The sequence below is a fragment of the Carya illinoinensis genome, chromosome 5 (genome assembly GCF_018687715.1).
Source record: "Carya illinoinensis cultivar Pawnee chromosome 5, C.illinoinensisPawnee_v1, whole genome shotgun sequence".
Taxonomy (NCBI): Eukaryota; Viridiplantae; Streptophyta; class Magnoliopsida; order Fagales; family Juglandaceae; genus Carya; species Carya illinoinensis.
This window is the reverse complement of record NC_056756.1, coordinates 6,764,389-6,784,898: the sequence shown is the minus strand read 5'-3', so window position 1 is coordinate 6,784,898 and position 20,510 is coordinate 6,764,389. Positions and strand designations below refer to the sequence as shown.

Below are 20,510 nucleotides of genomic sequence, written 5' to 3'. Positions count from 1 at the left end.
GGATTTGTGAACCCGACACAAATCCAAAACATCTCTATTCTGTGTTTATTTTTTGACCACACCAATATATTATTGAAGGGAATTATTTTCTTAATGACAAGATTTTGTTATTATTTTGATTTTTTTATAATTTATTTAAATAAAAGTGTCAAACTTATAACTCGAACTCAATGCATAAAATTTCCAACACTCGACATTTTAGACCTCGTTTAGTTACTTAGTTTAAGTAAGATGAGATGAGATATTTTGAATAGTAGCGAAATTTTTAAGTTAAGATGAGATGAAATAGTTTGTAAAAAAAGAGTGTATTTAGATAATAAGATGATATAATTTTTATTTTTGGAGATTTGATAAAGATATGGGTTTCACGATTTGGAGATGATTCGTTCGCTTTTGATTTTACATTGTTCACTTACTGTTTCTGTCGGTTTTGCACTGTTTATTTACTATTTTATACTGTTTACTTATTGTTTATATCAATTTTGTACTGTTTACTTATTATTTATTTCAATGGATATTTTTCAAACTTAGAAATGAAATACTGAAATGTGGTTTGGTTAGCTAGTTGATCTCATCCTTACAGCTCCGGATGTGATAAAAGATTAACCAAACCTGAAACCGGGCCTCAAGGTTAATCGAATTATAAAATATTTTAGACCAAATTGCATAAATCCTAATTTCCAAACGAAAGCATATTAGAAACCCGCACTCTGTAAATAATAATAATAATAATCGAATTAATAAGTTTTCGTATCCGATACGGACCGGACTTGGTTAATTGATTGAAGGCATAGGTACTATCTCTGCCCCGTGCAAATCCGAAAACGATACCGTTCTAACTTCAAACCACGACCATTCTGATTGCAGCACAAGCTGCCGCTGCCGTCACCACCACCGAGGCCACTCCCTTCCAAGGTCTCCATGACCGTTGTTTCCCGCCACCGCCGATGTCATCCTCCACGGTCAACCACTCCACTATATCGATCACGGTATCAGACGAGGAGTCTGACGACCGCTCTCGTCTCCTCCGGGCCCGACGAAAGCGCCGTAAACAGTATTACCTAAGCTCTCGGAGCAAGACGAAGAAAGATCTCCTCGTCAGGGCTCTGAGGAAAGTGGTCAGATGGTGGCCCATCATTCTGTTCGTGCCTGCAATTGGGCTGCTCCTCTTCGAGGTGTCGAGGGTTTTCGAGAAACAACCGGATCCATCGGTTACATTGGTCCCGAATTTCGGGAGGAAGGTTTCAGTTGGGAACTTGAACCGGTCGGACCCGAGGACGCGTGCTGTTCATGGAGGCAGAGAGCGTAAGTGCTGCTCAGTATGTTACCTTTGCAGATTTTTCATAACTAATTTTGATCCGTTTGGTCGCTCAGCAAAATGTGGGGAAAAAGAAAGGGGAATAAGGTTTGGAAAATTTGAGAATTTCAACGTGGTTTTGAGTTAGGAAGCTGAGAGAATGGTCTACATTTTCTTCTGGGTGGGAGGTCAATGTTAGTAAAAACTTTATCTTTAATTTTTTATTTCCTTCATTATACCAGGTTGCTTAAAGATTTTGCCACCAGAGGAGCTTGAACGTCTGGAAATTCCTTCTGTTCAATCATCAAGTTTTCCTATTGATAGAATAGAGTACGTCTCGGAGACTGACGGAGCTAACATTCACGGCAACGCTGACCTTATTCAGCATCATACTAATGCTACGCGATTTAATTTGTTTACCGGATACCAAACAATTCTTGAGAGGGAGCAGAGCTATAAGGTTATAAGTCGATATTGTTCTTCCATTACCGGTCTAGAATTGAATGGTGTATATTTTATCTTTGGTATTTTAATGCAGCAAAATATATATTGCTGGATTTAGTTGGAGCTATTCTAATAAAAACAATATTTGACCGGAAAATTTGGTTTCGCTTATTTCAGAAGTTTTTGCCTCTTTAGGTGCTTGGTGTGGCCATGCCCAAGATTTTGCTTGCCTAGTTTGTTTATTGGCTATAGACTTATACTATGTAAATGAATGTTTCAGGTGAATGAAACTGCGGTGGTGCATTGTGGGTTCTATAGTGAAAATGGGGGGTTTAAGATAACTGACGAGGACAAGAGGTACATGCAAAGTTGTGAAGTTGTAGTGTCTACCTGTGCATTTGGTGGTGGAGATAATTTATATCAACCTATTGGAATGTCAGAGACATCACTTAGAAAGGTTATTACCCTGAATGAAAAAGTCAGACATGATTTTAGTTTTGAATTTGAATTTACATGCATGATTTCTCCAAACTTTGTTATGCAGGTTTGCTATGTAGCATTTTGGGATGAAATTACACGCATAACTCAGGAGTCAGAGGGGCATATAATTGGTGAGGACCGTATGATTGGTAAATGGCGAATTGTGGTTGTTAGGCAGCTCCCTTTTATGGACCAACGGTTGAATGGTAAAATCCCAAAGGTAAAATAAGGCAGATCTTCTGTTCAGGTTTAGATTCTTGGACGTCTTATCATATTTTTTTATTTTTCAAGATAATGCTTCCTTAAGGTGCCTCATGTTTGACTCTGGGAATAAAGATCTAAATCATTATCTTTAGCAGCTAGGTGCTGTCCTTTGGAATGTATAGTCCTAATATTGAAATTACTGAATTGATATTTAGTGACATGCTGTTAAGTTCATATGGTGGGTACTTATAAAAAAAAAAAAAAAAAGTTCATATGGTGGGTTATCAAGTTGTGCAGATTTTGCTTCTATCCTGAAGTCTCATTGGTTGTCAATTTAATTGTTTATGTGACTATGTCAATTCTTTCAATTTTCCCTTTTCTTTATTTATGCATGATAGGCATGTATGACTAACTTTTTAGGTGTTGTGTTAGTTACAAAGCAGACAATTAAAGTTAATATCGTATTTTTAAAGCAAAATTAAATCTTTTTGAGAATGATATATATTAACCTCTATATTTATATTGTTATTTTTTCACTTTTTTAAAACAGATGTTAGGGCATCGGTTATTTCCTCAAGCTAGGTATTCAATTTGGGTGGATTCAAAGTCTCAGTTTCGGAGAGATCCCTTGGGTGTCTTGGAAGCACTTCTTTGGCGTACGAATTGTGTGCTAGCAATTTCAGAACATGGAGCTCGCAGTAGTATCTATGATGAAGGCAAGGCTGTGGTCAAGAAACACAAAGCCACCCCAGAAGAAGTTGAGGTGCAGCTGTCTCAGTACCATCACGATGGCTTTCCTGATGAAAAAAGGTTCAATGGAAAGAAAGGTGTGCTTCTATTTCTAGTCCAGTTTCTTTTCCTGCCAAGATTTAAAAAAATAAAAAAATTCTCTAGTTAAAATTGCTATACCACTATGGTTCTAAATCAATCTTCGGACAACCTTGTCCAGTTGCTCCAGGCAATTCTTGATGTAAAAAGCTTTAGTTTCTGCGATAAATAGGAAATCTGTCATTTTATCTTCTAAACTTCACTCCATTTAGACCTATATATATATATATATATAAACTTCACTCCATTTATTATCCTCCTTGTCCTTTCATATTAACTTCGCAACCTCTGTCTAATTGTTACTGCTGTGACAACTCCCCTCTTTATACTACCTCAATCTTTGTTCTTGAAGTTTCACTAGAAGGGTTGTCTCCGAGTGGAATTTTATTGGACTAGATGAATGCAGTTGGAATTTGTAGTGAAAGGGGGTGTGGCAATCGATTGACAATTGGTCGAAAGATTGTTATTGGAAGGTGGTGATGTGCGTGTTTGAGCTCAAGAGGGGGTAGGTTTAAGATTTTCTGAAATTTTAATGTTTATGAAAGAAAGCCAGTCAACAGCGAAAATACTGAAAAAATAGTTTAACAAAGATTGGGCATTTTGGACCTTACTATTATCTTAAACACATGAAAGGGATGAGATGTTTAATTAATTCACATTTCATTACGAATCAAATGTATCCATTTTTATGTGAGCTGATCCTAACATTGTTTTATGCACAGCTTTAGCTGAAGCTTCTGTAATTGTGAGGGAGCACACACCTTTGACAAATATTTTTATGTGCCTCTGGTTTAATGAGGTGGTTCGTTTTACTTCACGTGACCAACTCAGCTTCCCTTATGTGCTGAGGCAGCTAAGAGTGCTGAAGAATGTAAATATGTTCCCTGTCTGCACCCGTAAGGATATGGTGAATAGCATGGGCCATACTCGCAAAGCTAGAACTCAAATAATTTGATATTTCCTCTTGAGAAGGTTAATCTGTAATTTCCATTTGTTTAACTAGGCTCTACATTTTGAGCAATTTGTTGATAATTGTATCACTGAATAAAGTTAAACACATGTATCTTCAATGTTCCACTTTTCTGGTTTAGTTATTTTCATGGCCTTCAAATTTTTTTGTGTCGCTCGGGGGTGGGGGTATTAAAGCTACGTTTAAGTCTGTTGAATTAAGGTAAATCGAACTGGCTACGTTTGGGAGTGAGCCTGCAACCAGTAGTAATCTACGCCCTGCCATTTGTAGTTTGAGATTTGAGACAATCAGAAAGATTCAAATCGCTAGGAGCCAGAAGGAAAGGAGCTAATGATTTAGGAGCTGAGATTGGCTCCCGAGAGAGAGAAACTAAACATAGGAACCAAAAAACCAAAAAACCCTTTTCTCAGTCTGAAATATGAATGGGAAGAGGAAGCCCTAGAAGAAGTGCATGATATGGTACAAGAGATATAATCTCAAGCGAAAGTTTGGTTCTGTCCATGATACGACTCTATAACCCTCCAGCACTTTCCAGTTAAAGCCACCAACCAAGCCTTCCCTGTTTAGCTTCCTGTCGTGAATGGTACGGAACAGAGGACGCTCAATGAGTTGGGGTATACATGCAAAGGCTTATTTTATTCCAAAGCAAATGGGTGGGCTATGGCAAGATCATATTCGTTATGTAGATGGCTTTTTATCCCGATATGCTAATTGAATTGTAATGGGTTCAGTGCTCTTGGAACGCTAATAATATCGACCTGAAATTTTAGCATTTGACAGCTAGTTGTACCAATCAATCTATGTGTGTTTTTGCCTGTTCAAATTGCACGAATACCTTACTCACAATTATCGCGACGATTCGATTTACAGACAGTTAGATGCCTTTTTGCTCTCATCATTTGCATTGACTATCTGCTGCAATGCCTTTGGAAAGTTCACCTTTCATGTGCTTCTCATCTGGGTTTTGATTCCCTACAGATCCTCTCTCTCTCTCTCTCCAAGAAAAGATTCCTTTCCATTAGTTGAGAGAAACTTCACTTAGTTTCGGGGTCTGCGAACATGGATGGTTTAATAACAAGTTGAATGCATATTTTTTTAATGCAGGCTAGCTGTGTTACCAAAGTGGAGCTCCCCTTCCTAGATTATGTTTTGTATGACGTACTTCTTCTGTCTTATTTAGAAACATGAACTTCTAATGATGGAGTTTGAAGTCGGGATGTTTCCCTTTATCATTTCAATCATGTGTTAAAGAATGCGATGGGTTTGTGCATGTATTAGGTTCCAGCACACTCAAGAAAAGAGAACCCATTTTTTTCTCTTGGAGTTTAGACCATTTTAGATCATCTAATTAGCAGGAAAATTGAAAACGATGCCAATGCTTAAACAAAAGGTTGTGGCCGATTTCAATACATTTTACAACAACAGATAATGACAAAATGCATCTTTCTAAGTTTTACCTTTTTTCTCGTAGTTATCTCTTGCACTCATTCTAATGACATTGGTCTTTGTACAAACTCTTTCTTTAGTTTTTAGTTTTCAAGTATCCAAAGCCATAATCGAAGCACCATATTTTTAATAAACCGCAAGCATGTCTGTCAGTTTCTTTGAAAATTGGCGACTTTGACTTGCTCGAGAACGAAAATGTTTGTTTTTTCATTTACCCTTTTTTATTGACATCGATAAATGAAAACCAAACATTGTTGGGATTTCTATTTCTATTTTGTTTTGATCCCCCTGTACCAGTACGGATTTTTCCAAGTTGACCATCAGCCCGAATCCAAACTAGAATCTTCTTGAAACATAGTTAACTGCCTCCATTTAATAGCAACCATATACTTACGCTTCGACCCATAAAGCCTAAAAAAATGACAATAATATATATATATATATATATATATATATATATTTATATGAATTGGTTTTCTTTTGAAGGGGTTGCTCTATCACTGTGGCTTATCATCAGGGCAAGATACAGCTGTATCATATATCGTCTTCTTTATGTTTAAATAATAAAGAGGAAACAATAGATAAAATAGAAGAATCGAAGATCACAAGCTTGTTCTGAGAATTGAGAAACATTAGAGAGTAGAGAGAATTGATAAACATTAGAGACTACAGAGAATGCCTCATACAGGAACATCCCAGAAGCACTGCTGAGAGAAGGACAAAAATTAAAAAAATGCAGACAAATCATTTTTGAAAAACAACACCCAAGGGCCAAATCACTAGTAGGAGACACAATGCGCTCAAATCCCAAACCCCCTATTACCAAAATCTTCAAGGAGGATGTATGTCTTGTGTTGATAATGACCTCCCCCATCTGGGTAATTTCTACAGCAAGCATCGAATTCTAATGATATGAGACGTATCAAGAACTATTTCAAATTATGCAAGAGCAAGAGGAAAATTGTTTAGTCCAAATATTAAACTATGAATGCTTCCAACTTTGGTCTCGTTGATCCTTCCTTTACATGTACCCTAATTGTATTGGCCACAGCATAACCGGCCGTCTTGCACGAAATGTCAACTCTACACGTGTCATTTGTCAGCAATCTGCTCTGAAAAATTTTGCAGGTTCCCCTTTCTTCCCTATCTATATATGTATATATGAATAGCACCGCATCCAAAAAAAAGGCAAGAACCTTTTTCTTCAGCAAGTTTTTTGACTGGACAAATTGGTTGTATCCTAGTTGCTTCCCCAGAGGGATTAGACAATGGAAAGCCCACCAAACAAGTCATTTAATGTCAATCAGACACTGTTTTAACTTTCCCATTCACCTTTCAGCCCTTTTGAGGCTGCCTTCCTTTTTCAAAGTGCTTCCCTTTCAGGCTTAGGGACCAACGCCAATATAATCCTCCTTCCAGTCTTGTCAGCAACTCTCATTTTCTATGCAGCACCGAAAATACTGAGAAAATAACCAAAGAATGGAAATGGACGTGAGATATCTCGAATCGAGATGATAAACTAGTATATATTGAAATGTCCATAACTTGACGATTTTAGTGTACTTCGAACTATGAAAAATTAGGCCTATAATGTTGTTCATCTTTGTTGGAATACCACTTTCACAATGAAATAAAATTCATGCAAGTGTTCCTCTCATCAAAGAAATGGGCAGCTAAAATCATGCTCACACAAGGAACATTTTTGTATTTAACTAAAAAAATCGGCCAAGTGGGTTTCGATCTTTTATTCTATTCATATTGGGTTTTTATTTTTGGATTTTTTTTAATTATGTTTTCACATAAGTCACACGTTACAACAACCATACCGAGTGTACTTTTCTTTTTACTTTCGACTGTAAGAAGGTCCATGTGCCACGATCTCCTTATATATATAATAATAATATATATATATATATATATATATCTCGTTTGCACCAAACCGTTGTCGTCTCTTTGTTCCTATTTAAAATGGCTGAGTTCTACTTTTACACATCCGTCTTCAATCAAACGCCACGAACAGGCTAACTTCTTTTAATGCAATGCAAAAAGCCCACCATTGCTAAAGCTTCAAAGTGGTATAACTTTCTTAGACAAGGGACTAGTCAAAAAAATGACCACCTTTTAGGGTACTTTGTACTGTATAGCACATATACTTTAGCACGTTATCCTTGCACTATTTCCTTAGTTCTCTTGTATCGAAATGACAAATTAACGGGGTTTCTGGTTTTGAATTATATATAGCCGAAAACTCGGTCGTAGCACCACTAAATTTTGTTCAACTTTCTTAAAAAAAAATACACATCTCCGTGAGTAGTCAGTCTCATTCTCTCAGTGTGCGTTCTTTTTTCTCTCAGTGTGTGTTCTGTTGCTTTTGAATTGGGTTTTTGCTGTGTTACAATTAATGTTCCTTGGATGTATTCGTAACCCTGTTCGCTTCCCTGCTGAGGCAATCGTCCATATCTAATGGTTATGTTTGCTGCAATTAATGTTGTTTCAGGGAATCTTTTAACCGTGGGATTGGAGCCAATTCCGATACTACTATGCATGAAACAGAGTGGCGGGGTTCTAGTTTGAAGCCATTCAACTTCATGGAAGAAAAAATTTCAAGACACAAGCGTTCCGCAAGGTAGCTCTATATTCAGCAAAGATAACATTTTTATTTAGTTCTTTCATTTAATCCTAATCCCTTGTCAAGCCATGGTTTTCTTGAACGGGAAAACAAACTAAAATGGTTTCCGTGTGTAGGCTCAAGCGCTGTGGCAAACAAGAGTGCTGTGGCAATTCTTGTTTTCCCATGTTTTAGCTGCTAATCCCATTCGCTGCCTGATACTTTGCCTCTTTGATCTTCTCTGTGCTGTATGAATGTAATCTTGAAAGTAAAGCTGGATTTTCCTGGAAGTGAAAACCTGAGCTTCTTCCCGTACAAGAAGTTTGAACTACTTTTATTATGACTATATATACGAGTCAACCACAGCAAGAATTTTTTTTTTTAAATTTTTTTAAGTTATGGCGATAGAATGCATTACTGAATCAGAAGGTAGAGATTGTAGACTCAAAAATTTTGGGTCGTCCTTGCATTCCAGTAGCAAGTAAATTCGAATAGAATATATCTGCTTAAACTTCCATAATGTCTTTTCCTGTGTTCCATTGTGACTATATCTCTTTTCTTTTACATTGACAGTGATCCAATTAAAAGAAAATTCAAGGCAGATAGATTAGAAAGTATCCTCGAATCCCCTTATCAAGTTAACATGGTAAGAAACTCAATTATCTGTTTCGTGCTCTTACTTCACCAATGCAATAACATTTTGCTGAAGGTTTTCCTTGTTAAAGTCAGAAAACTATTTCTCTCTTCATATTTTAATGTCCCCTAAACAACAACCCTGAGTACAATGCAGTGGCTACTTCTTTTATTACCTTATACGAACTACTTTTGAAAATATCTGCAAAAAAGAGAAGTCATACTAGATTTTGGTAATAAGCAATCATTCAAAAATCAGAATAAATGCTCTTCTCACTTTTCAAGTTTGGTCTATCTAATTGTTTTTATATATTTACCCTGTTTTTTCCCAGGAGGACTTGGGAAAACCTACAGCCTGTATTCAAGCCAAGAAGAGGCAAACTATGAACACTGACATTCAAAGTTCTTTGAAACAAGAGGTATAAATTTCAAAATTTCTGAGTTCTGAGGCTGTGTAACTTTGTCAAGGTTCAGGCCTGAACAATAGAACGAGTTCTTGTAATTAAAATGCATTTAGTAATTTACAGTACATTCACTTTGTATCTTCTACAGGTTCTACAGCTTCAAAGACAATTACGGGACCAATGTGTCACACGTCGTGCATTAGAGAAGGCATTAAGTCATTGGCCTCTCTCATATGATGCTACTAAAGAAAACTCAATCCCTGAGGTAAGTTCTCTTTGTAAAATGTCTACTTCCTACGATGCATGTCACATACTTTAAGTACTGCTACATCCACAAAGGAATTACATAAAAACAATCTCACAAAATGACGTTGTTTCATTTGATCCGTTAGATCTACTTTACAATAAACATAACTTTATAATTTGACAAACCATATCAAGCCATGTCAGTTTGTGGGATTGCTTTTGTGTAATCTCTTTGTGGTTAGAGTATTTCCCTCCTTTAAATACCAGACAATCTATAAACATTTCCTCTATCTTCCTTTACTAGTGATATGTGCAGAAGAATAATCCATTGAACTGAATATGTGCCATACTACTTGCTGATTTTGCTTTTCACAAATGCTTGATATTCCTTTTGCTTGAATTCAGCCTGCCCAAGAACTGATAAAGGAAATTGCAGTCTTAGAATTGGAAGTCGAATATTTGGAACAATATCTTCTTTGTATGTATCGGAAAAAATTTAATCAACAACAATCAAATCCATCCAACATGGAGGGAAGGTCTAAATCGACTTCAGTCATGCACGACGAAATTATTGAAGTGGCTGGATATGATATTATGTCAGAGAAAGACGATTCAATCATCCACTCCAGTCATCTTAAGTTTCCTCGGAATTCAATTGCTAAACCACCAGATGCAGGCAATGACATTTGGGGAACACGGATGCTACTGGATTCTAGCATTCATCGCAGCCACTCATTGCTTTCTCAGCATTCAGCTTGTTTAACTAGAACTTCACCAGCAAAATTTCCAACTAAAGCTGTAGACTCGTACCATTCTCTACCTTTGTCAATGCTGGAGGTAACTTTAAATGTGGATATTAGTATCCCCCCTCAAGGGAACATTAGCGTTTTCCTAGGACATTTCCTGGTAATATTCCTGCTTCTAGTTGGCTTTAATGACAATATATCGGTGTAACTAATCTATGGCTTCAATGTTCTCTCTTCAGCAAGCCCAGACTGCCTCTTCAAACTTAAGTCTGGCAGAGCATCTCGGGACATGTTTCTCCAATGATATTCCAGAGACTCCAAACTGCCTTTCTGAGGAGTTGATTAAGTGCATTTCAGCTATATATTGCGAACTTGCAGACCCACCTTTCACAAACAATGATTACCCTTCTTCACCTGTTGCATTTTCAGAATCACTGTACCAGCATTCTTCACAAGGTCAGAGTGATAAGTGGAGCTCGCAGTGCAAGAAATTATCTTCATTCAATTCGTACTTTGATAACCCTTTCCACTTTGATGGATCAAAAGAATTCAGTGGACCTTACTGCACCATGGTAAAGGTGCAATTAATATGTAGAGAGAGTGGGAAATTAAAAGAAACAGAATATATGCTACGAAAATTTAGGTGAGCCTTCTCCCTCTCACTCAAAACCTTGTGTCATTCTATTTTGCCACTTTTCAGTGGATTTCACTTCCTATATGCTCCATCTGCTGAGAAAACAACATAAAAAAGGAATCAGAATTCGGTGATCAAATTTGTTATGAACACAAGATGGAGTATCATGGATATACCTGGCGCTGTGGGCCAATATGCTACAGTTGTGATGTAAAATTATTGGCTGAATATACAATTTTCATAGTGTGCTTTTATGTTTAGACTTTCTGATTAAAAATTGGTGCCTTGGTTTTTTTCATAGTTTCTAATATGGCCTCTTATAACAAGTGCTCAGAGAATTCACTGCCACATGAAATGGAAATAGGATTTTGTTTTGATATTTTTGTGTGAAGTGTAATAAAGTATGACTTTCAGGCATAAGAAACTTGTTCTTGTAATGACCATGTCGCAAATACATATGACATTAAAAAGTGAAAATTATTCCCTTGCAGGTCACTTGTTTCTCGGTTGGAAGAAATTGATCCTAGAAAGATGAAACAGGAGCAGAAGCTGGCCTTTTGGATTAATATCCACAATGCACTAGTAATGCATGTAAAAGTCGTTACTGTTTTTGCTTTGCTTTCATTATTTTGCTTTCAAGCCTGGAAGCATATCCAATGAATTTTGTTGTCTGTTGTCTTGCAGGCATTTTTGGTTTATGGAATTCCACAGAACAATCTTAAGAGAATTTCTTTACTACTCAAGGTTCACAGCACTTCCCTGATAATTTCTGAATAAAATAATGGTTTACAGTTTGTTCACATGAGCTTGTGCATGATGCAGGCTGCATATAATGTTGGGGGTCACACCATCAGTGTAGACATGATACAGAGCTCTATCCTGGGCTGTAGATTGCCTCGTCCAGGACAAGTAAATTCCATTCCTTAATCATTTTGTACTTCTTTTACATTATATAATCCTGTTTATGTGGTAGGAATCAGTTGTTAGTCTCAACATTTTGCTATTGATTTAAGGTTGGAAATTTCTCTACTTGCTCAGTTGAGACTGATTTAATTCAAATTTTCTCTCAGTGGTTGTGGCTATTATTTTCCTCGAGGACTAAATTCAAGTTTGGAGATGCACGAAAAGCATATGCCATTGAGCAACCTGAACCTCTTCTACATTTCGCACTTTGTGCTGGCAGCTATTCTGATCCTGCGGTACGCCCATATACTTACTGTACTTGTTAGATAAATGTATCCTTGGAAACTGCTTTAATTGCAAACAAATCATTCTTGAGGTTGATTCTGAATGAACCAATCTGATGCTGAGAGAAATTTTGCTCCCAATTGGTGAATTACTCCTGCAGCTGCAAATTCATAATTCACATGTCTAAGCTGAAATAATACCTCATATAAATCCACGCGTTGCTGAATGTTAACTTCTTGTCTAAATGAGACACCTTGACGGTTCAAGTAGTTTGACATTCATTCACTTTACAGCCAATACAGCAACTATAATTGATCCAAGCTGGACCAGAGTATGGGGTCTAAGATGGCTGGCATTTTATAAAAAACACTTGGACTGTTCAATTTTATCCCTGGATCTTTCTCATTGATTATCATTTACTTAGGTCCGTATATACACATCCAAGAGAGTATTTGAGGAGCTGGAGGCTGCAAAAGAAGAGTACATTCAATCAACTTTCAGCATACGTAAAGACCAGAAAATCCTTCTACCAAAGATTGTGGAGTCTTTTGCCAAGGATTCAGGTTTGTGCTCGGCTGATTTGGTGCAGATGGTTGAGCATTTCATACCTGATACTCGGAGGAAGAGCATTCGGCAGTGTCGGCACAAAAGAACCTGGAAGGGAATTGAGTGGATGCCTCACAACTTTACTTTCCGCTACATGCTTTCAAAAGAATTAGCTTAATAATCTCATTGCTTAATAAGTGCTCAGTAGCATGGGGCATGCCATTTTATTGGCTTCAGCCATTGCTATCCTCTTTCTGCTATGTGTGAGAAAGTGCAGCCAGCCTAGAAGTTGAGAATGACAGATGAATCATAACTGAACTTTCTCAAGAGAAACTAGACTAGTACCAAAGTTGAGCAATGTACTACCAAAGTATTGTAGATATCTTTTTCTGCAACAATATTGATGATCAAAGAATTTCAAGATTGTTGAGCTTGAGAATATATTGAAATGCATTAAGTCAAGTGGCTGCTTTAAATCAGAAGAGAGACAGATGAGAAAGCTCCCCTTTATAAGACCAATGACAAGTTCTGCCCTTGTAAGCTTGAGCTCGTTTGATCACCATCTTGTTTGAGTGGTGAGGTTGTGATTCGGCTGTCATTCCCAGTCGTCTTGCCGATTTCGTTGATAGGTTTTTATGTAAAAACGAATGACAGTAGCAAGAGATAGGTTGATAGAATGGCAGCATGCGGTTGGTGTAATATTATTCCTATTTGGCTGGATCTTGTAATGTATAGTATTTGTATTAGTGTTCAAAAAGGTATTATGATGCTGTCTTAATATTCTCTTCATTTGTTGTCGGCTATTTGTCAAAACCACTGAATGTCACAGAGAAATCGACAATGGTTTTTGGTCAAATAACATACCATCCCTCATTTCCTAAAGACAAGTATGAGAATGATCCCACGGATGAGATGTATGTACAGATTAAGAATCATGATCCTTACAAAGGTAGTACACGGGAGAGAGAGAGGGGGGGGGAAAAAAAAGTGGTAACTGTTCTTGTGCTGTTCATACCGACTTCTTTAATATTTAGAACTTCTCTTGCCAACTGTTTCGAAATCTTGCCATTTTATGGTGGCTTACTTCAATTTTTTTTATTCTTTGAGTTTGGAAAGAAAATTATTAATGCTTTTTTGGTTTTCTAATTTTTTATAGTGATACTTTTTTTTTTTTTTTTTTTTTTTTATCATTTTCATTAATTTTTTTTATTCTTTTTTATTTTTCGAAATTTTTATCATGGGTAGTTTATGCTAAATTTTCCACGAATTGGTTATTGTAATATTTTGACAATTTATTGAGGTGATTGTCAAAATCAATAATTTAAAAAATAATTGTAAATTATATAGCAATTTGAGATATATATATATATATATATATATATAAATTTAGGGGTGGGTCATTCAAATACTTGATCAGATCCTCCAGTCCAGTCCATTTTTAGGCACCGAAACACGAGAAGCACGATTTATGGTTCATAATCAGCAGGAAAAGACAGAGAGATCAGAATTTAATTCACAGGTGAGAAATTGGGTGGAAAAATGTGTGTGCAGGACTTTTTGGGGAGATTTTGACGAAAAGAAAGAAAATGTGGAGTGGGAAGAAAATCTATCTGCTCGGAGAGCACCACAATCACTTAAATTCTCAGTGAACAGACACTCGCAAACAGAACAAAAAAGCTATTTTGGCGGTTCTGCAAAACTCTTTCCCCAACTGAAACCGCATTCATTGCAATTCAAACCCCCCTCGAAATCGCCACGAACCCCTACACGCAGAACGCTCACTGGGACAGAGATATATGGAGGAAGAGGGAATTGGGTTGGTACTGGCTAGAGCCACAGAGCTTCGATTCAAAATCAGCAATTGCATCCACAAGGCTACCTCTACTCCAAGCCATGGCCCTGAACAAGAAGATGGAAAGAAACAAGGAGGAGGAGAAGGACAAGAAGAAGAAGAGGAAGAGGAGGAAGAAGAAGAAATGGAAAGACTTTTGAACATTTCCGATGCCCTCCAATCCCTCGAGACTCAGCTCTCTTCCTTGCAGGTTTTTGGCCTCACACCTCCTTTTTTCTTTATTAGGGTTTTTCTATTAAAACCCCAAATTTGGATTGCTTGCTTTTGAAATTACTCTGATTCTTGGGGTTAACTTGTTTGATGATTGTGACTTAGGCTGTGCGCGAAATGGAGTTAAATCATTTCGTTTGTCCGCCTTAGTAATAGTACTAGCCTCTCTCTTTCCTAGTCTCCATTTGATGACTCAAGAACCACACAAGAAAATGAAAAATCTTGGACGGTTTTGGTTAAGATCAATGCTAAAGTACATGTGAAACTAGGTCATCAAAGAAATGTTCTGGCTCATAAGCCCAATCTTTATGTGGAATCTTAATTGTGCACGCCAGAAAGCCTATTCGAAATTCCGAATATGAGAAACTTCGGGTTATTAATAATTGTTTAAGTTATAGATGGACAGGTTACAAGGGCTTCAACGCATCCATGTGATACGGCTAACGTCCATAACAAAGATGATGCAAAAGTGATTTCAAGACCATTCTTTTTTATACCAATTGTAAAATTTTCAGTTATGATAACTAGTTGCAACTTGATCTTTGGATTTCTTTTCTGGTAGTTTACATGCATCCTTCACCACGTTCCTTTTTTTCTTTGGGGGTGATATCTGAGTTATAGCTAGAAAATGGGAATTACCTGAAGAGGAAAAATGCTAATGGTCAATTGCTTACCTATATATTTTGGTACGATGACTACCATTAATTATCAAGTTTGATGCCCAGTATATTTGGACACAACCTATAATTGCAAACGTTGGCGCTGAATGTCACACTTCATCAAGGGCATGGGTTGTATATTGTGCGTGACCATGCATATGCTGCACACAGACATCTAAATATGCAGGCATCTGGGCATGACCTAATTATATGGCATACCATTTTCATGATATTTCATCATGTGATCTGATTTCCTCTCAATACTATTTTGAATGAAGCAAAAAGTATAGTGTGACTCGGTGAAGGTTCCTGTGGTACTATGGTAAAATAACCTACAGATCAACTTTGATACTACTTTAACAAGGGCACTTGACCAAGCATACTTGCTCAATGGAAATTGACACAGACGTGTATTAGCTTGTCAAATTGTTGGCAGCAGTGATTCATAAATTCTCCATCTCTTCCACTCCCTGCCCCTCATCACCCTTGTACTGCCAAATTTTTCGTATTGTAAGCATTAGTGATTTGCCCCTCCTTAGCTTCATTTGATGCCAACATCGGCAGGCTTACTAGCCTTACTGAACGCTAGTTCATTTAACTCGCATATGTACATCATGTAGATCTTCACAATTGTTTGAGATTTTAACGGTTCTTTTTTATGCCTAGACTTTGCAACAACAACAACGATATGAAAGAGAAGTGGCCCTTGCTGAGATTGAAAATAGCCGTAAGATGTTACTTGATAAGCTCAAGGAGTACGAAGGGAAGGATTTGGAAGTAATACATGAAGCTTCTGCGTTTGCTTGTGAAACAGTAGAACACAACAATGATCTTCAGCTTCCTCCATATCCAAGCCGCCCTCCAAAAAACTCCCTTCACCTAGAGAATGGCTACCTGCCACAGTACCCTTCCACATCTAAGCCTGTACGAAATGGAACAATCAACAGTTATCCAACAAATGAAGCGAAGAAGAATATCAGCGAGTTAGAAAAAAGTCAAAAGCAAACTGGGACCGGGTCCCAAGGTTCTAGGAAAGGGTTGGGATTTTTCATTAGTGCAGCAAGCAAGACGGTGCTTACTCTTGTTGGTGTGGTATCTATATTAAGCATGTCTGGTTTTGGGCCTAATTTTGTGAAAACAGATAACCTTTTCAAAGTTTTCGGCCTCTCTCAGCAACCAGCAGCTGACGAAAGGAGATCTGGTACTCAGTGCCCGCCTGGGAAAGTCCTAGTAGTTGAAAATGGGGAAGCTCGGTGTCTTGTTAAAGAAAGAGTTGAAGTACCATTCTCATCGGTGGTTGCAAAACCGGATGTAAACTACGGGTGTGGTTAGTTTAGTTTTCATTTTCCTTTTTGTGTATCTCATTTCCTTTTGAAATGGTGTGTTGAGTTTTTCTTTAAATGGCCTGCGGTTAGTCATCACTTTTTTGTTCTTTTGGTGACATGTGCTTTGGAAGATGCAAAATGCAAGATCCCATATTTCCAAATCCAATGATCCTAGACTTGCACAAGCCAAATCCAGATGGTTTGCTTGTATTCGTAACTTAATAATGCCAATGTTTCATTGGATGTTGTCTCAGTTAATATGTTCGAAATTCTACATCCCCGGGGGTTTGGGACCTATTGTGTACTTCAACTTTCAGGGTACTTCAATTCGAGTAAAGGAGCTCTAAATCCTTTAAGTTCGAGTAAAGGAGCTCTAAATCTTTTAAGTTGCTTAGAGAATTGCGGCAACTATCATGTCTGCTTTCACCTTGGAGGAGGTTTTACTCATTCATAATAATGATGTCACTGATTACTCAAAAAGATTCTGGACAAGTGCAATGACTATGTCACTGATTACTTATATAAAGGATCCTTTATGCAATGACAATATGGCACGCCCGTAAAGAGTCTGCCCTAGATGGAGACGTGGAAATTACATTTGTCTTGGTTTTTGTTTGGGGGATTGCACCTGGAAACCACACAAGCCCATTGTTTTGGAAACCCCAGATGATTTTGTACGAGCAAAATAAACTAATACTAAAAACACATTGGCTCTACGAAGTGTTGAAAGGTCAATCGTATTATCGTTGGACGTTTGGTAAATAACAAATCCCATCGCGCTTTTATTATTATTATGTTTTTATGCATATCCCATCTCATCTCGCTTTTATCGAGCATCCGCATTAGTCTCGCTAAAACTTCTCAAAAGTCAAAATATAAACTTTGTAGCCACCTTCCGCATTGGACTGGCTAAAATAGAGTAGTTGAAGCTTTCTGCTACAGTAAGTCCATCGCTTCCTTCATATATGGCGAGGTCCTATTTAACATCAAAACATTATTTTATTCTAAAATTACATATCTTCAACTGTTTTCTTTTAGGAAGCTTTTGCATTGCATGGTGGATGTTGTGAATTCTGCTTGTGTTCTAATATTCTGGTTTGCTTTCATCTCACATTTCACGTTTTAAAGATGACTCTAGTTTGATTTTATATTCTCTTCAAGTAAAGATGCCTTTGTTTCAGCTGTTTTTGATCTGGGGAGAGGCTATCTTGGTCTTTACATAAAGCTATGGGAATGGGTTTTCTATTGGTTTGAGATTTCTAACTATTTGTAATATTTTTGAGATATCTTTGTAATTTTTTTTTTACAATTTTCTAACATAGCAGGGATATATTTATTATGAAAATGTCAACATGACATCGGTTGCCATATATATATTTACAAAAAAATATCAACTATTTTTTACAACATAACATCGAGAAAAAAAATAGTTGAAAAATAAAAATTTGTAGTTAAATAGTTAAATAAAAATTTATTTAATAAAGTTATTAACTAATATGAGAAGTGTATTTGTAAAATATTAAAAAAAAATTCAAATATTATTAAAATATATAATATTTTATTATTATTTAGACTTTAAGATAACTAGTCCAATGTGGACTAATCTATCTAAAAGTTTATGTTCTAGTTAAAAGTTAATATTCTAGCTAAATTATGGACTTAGCAATGACTAGGCCATTGCCAATGCTATGATTAAGAGAAGAGTAACGCTCAAAGCCAAAATAATGTTACTTATTTTTAATGTGGTAGTTTTATAGATTAACAATTTAAGCAAAAGATTATTTGAAATATAGGTTACTAATTAATATAATTAAAAATAATAAAACTCAGAATAAAAAATATCATTATTCAATAAGCCATCTTCTCAATTATTAGGTCAAAAAGTACACGAATTATTGGCCTTAGGCATTTTGTTGCAGAATTATTTACTCTGGTATTTTGTTTTCACTTTTTGGGCACACATTGGCTTATGTGCTGGCAATTCAGATGTAAATACAATAACTTAATGGTCAAGCCGACATCAAGTCAATTCAACTCACATAGAGCAAAACCGTATGTGCCTCGCTACAAGCTGCCGACGGTTTTCGTGCAGAATATAGACCCCAAAAAATATCTCCTACCTCCTCAGCTCTTGAAGAGCCGAGCATCCTCATTGAGCTTTTACTATAAGTTACCCAAGATTGCTCCAAATCCCATATCAGATAACACCATTTTCAAAACGTCCTGCTAATTGTTGACAAAAGAAACAATCTGCCCCTGCCACATTCAAGCCAGCTTGAGCTTATAACCAAAGACCATGAACACTTTGGAAGGAAGAGGATTCACAGAAGAGCAAGAAGCTCTGGTGGTGAAGTCATGGACGGCAATGAAGCCGAATGCCGGGGAATTGGGTCTCAAGTTCTTCTTGAAGTAAGACACCGCATGTTGTATCTTCTCTTTCATTTTGATTTAGCGTATGATTGTTTTATATCAACAGCCGTTTAAGCAAATGGGAATTGAATGAATTGCACATTGGTCTGAGTTTTGTAGGATATTTGAGATTGCTCCATCAGCTCAGAAGCTGTTCTCATTCTTGAAAGACTCAGATGTTCCCGTGGAACGAAACCCAAAGCTCAAGTCCCATGCCAAGACTGTCTTTCTCATGGTAAGCAAGCCTGCACACATGGCAGTCTATATTACCCAGGTTTGGCAAGATATTTCCACTCAGTCCTATTAGTTCTTGGACTTTCTCGCAGGCCCAAGCTCAATTTTTAATGTGACGCAACCATTATTCACTTGGGTGTGTTTTTTATTATTGAATTTAACTATTTCAAATCATTAGATTTATTAAATTTTCAAATTTTCATAAATAATTGAACTTATTTCAATATATTTTATATATTTTAATAGTTAAATCTATCTCAACTTACAAAAAATTAAATCTATTTTAACGAGACTTACAAAATATTACTATTTACAACTTAATTTAACTATCTCAACAATCCAAACGTGGCCTTAATCTTATCAATTACCAAAAGATTTTTAAGCCTAATTAGCATTACATTTATTTTTGGTTGATTTCGTACATCATGTATTGCAGACTTGTGAAACGGCAGTGCAACTGCGGAAAGCTGGCAAAGTTACTCTGAGAGAGTCAAGCTTGAAAAAAATGGGCTCTGTCCACTTTGAACATGGGGTGGTCGATGAACACTATGAGGTAGTATTAATTCTTGTCTCTTATCAGTCCATTTTTGTTAAGTAAATAGTTAACCAATTATGTATGTATCCATATATATAGTACCGTCTGATCATGTCTTTGTAAATGGTTCCCCGAAGGTCACAAAGTTTGCGCTGCTCGAAACTATAAAGGAAGCAGTACCCGAAATGTGGTCTCCGGAGACGAAGAATGCGTGGGGAGAAGCTTATGATCAGTTGGTTGCTGCTATCAAATCTGAAATGAAGCCTTCCTTTTAAATAAGCTTATATATATTATGATCTCTTCCCTTTATATGAAACTATGTGTGTTTGAAATGATTTAATATGCGCGCATGTGTATTTTGAGGACATTGTATGCTATTATGGACATGATCAATTAAGTAGTACTACAAGTTCACACTTGTGAAATGTATTTACTCGTGTGTGTATTTTGGCATTTAGGTAGAATCTTTGGTGCTTAATGGATTAGGAGTTAGGACCCATATCATAAATTAACCAAGATTTTATGGAAAATCAAATTAATTACAAGTTGCGACCACCTATTAAGATTCATTTTTCTTTGAAAACGCTTAAGGTTTTGGAATGTTCTTTTGAA

The 20,510-nt window shown here is 36.7% G+C and overlaps 2 protein-coding genes and 1 pseudogene across 7 annotated transcripts; all 3 read left to right on the top strand.

Moving 5' to 3' along the window:
• The first annotated feature begins 745 nt into the window (after positions 1-745).
• LOC122311060 (probable hexosyltransferase MUCI70) lies at positions 746-4,347 on the top strand. The gene is made up of 6 exons (XM_043125418.1): positions 746-1,305; positions 1,540-1,757; positions 2,022-2,198; positions 2,286-2,441; positions 2,976-3,252; positions 3,976-4,347. The coding sequence occupies exons 1-6, from the start codon at positions 948-950 to the stop codon at positions 4,206-4,208; spliced, it is 1,419 nt and encodes a 472-aa protein (XP_042981352.1). The 5' UTR covers positions 746-947; the 3' UTR covers positions 4,209-4,347.
• A 3,297-nt stretch (positions 4,348-7,644) lies between these two features.
• LOC122311058 lies at positions 7,645-13,463 on the top strand. 5 transcript variants are annotated; one of them, XM_043125409.1, is made up of 12 exons: positions 7,645-7,744; positions 8,167-8,295; positions 8,851-8,923; positions 9,243-9,329; positions 9,463-9,579; positions 9,966-10,397; positions 10,546-10,949; positions 11,432-11,522; positions 11,625-11,684; positions 11,763-11,849; positions 12,011-12,139; positions 12,553-13,463. In XM_043125409.1, the coding sequence occupies exons 1-12, from the start codon at positions 7,704-7,706 to the stop codon at positions 12,850-12,852; spliced, it is 1,950 nt and encodes a 649-aa protein (XP_042981343.1). In that variant the 5' UTR covers positions 7,645-7,703; the 3' UTR covers positions 12,853-13,463. The 5 variants fall into 5 exon arrangements, with proteins under 5 accessions (XP_042981343.1, XP_042981342.1, XP_042981344.1 ...); XM_043125408.1 differs by having other exon boundaries at positions 7,646-7,744; positions 11,432-11,531; XM_043125410.1 differs by lacking the exon at positions 7,645-7,744 and adding an exon at positions 7,841-7,975 and having other exon boundaries at positions 11,432-11,531.
• A 633-nt stretch (positions 13,464-14,096) lies between these two features.
• On the top strand, positions 14,097-20,327 carry LOC122311057 (annotated as a pseudogene). Its single transcript, XR_006242727.1, has 6 exons — positions 14,097-14,716; positions 16,062-16,717; positions 18,878-19,129; positions 19,250-19,364; positions 19,800-19,916; positions 20,036-20,327. The product of XR_006242727.1 is annotated as a plastid division protein PDV2-like (transcript).
• The last annotated feature ends 183 nt before the right edge of the window (positions 20,328-20,510 follow it).

Coding starts and splice junctions, on each gene's coding strand:
- LOC122311060 (XM_043125418.1), top strand. CDS start 948: ATGTCATCCTCCACGGTCAACCACTCCACTATATCGATCACGGTATCA. Junction 1,306..1,539: donor TGTTCATGGAGGCAGAGAGC/GTAAGTGCTGCT, acceptor TCATTATACCAG/GTTGCTTAAAGATTTTGCCA. Junction 1,758..2,021: donor AGAGGGAGCAGAGCTATAAG/GTTATAAGTCGA, acceptor TGAATGTTTCAG/GTGAATGAAACTGCGGTGGT.
- LOC122311058 (XM_043125408.1), top strand. CDS start 7,704: ATGCAATGCAAAAAGCCCACCATTGCTAAAGCTTCAAAGTG. Junction 7,745..8,166: donor ATTGCTAAAGCTTCAAAGTG/GTATAACTTTCT, acceptor ATGTTGTTTCAG/GGAATCTTTTAACCGTGGGA. Junction 10,398..10,545: donor TACCTTTGTCAATGCTGGAG/GTAACTTTAAAT, acceptor TTCTCTCTTCAG/CAAGCCCAGACTGCCTCTTC.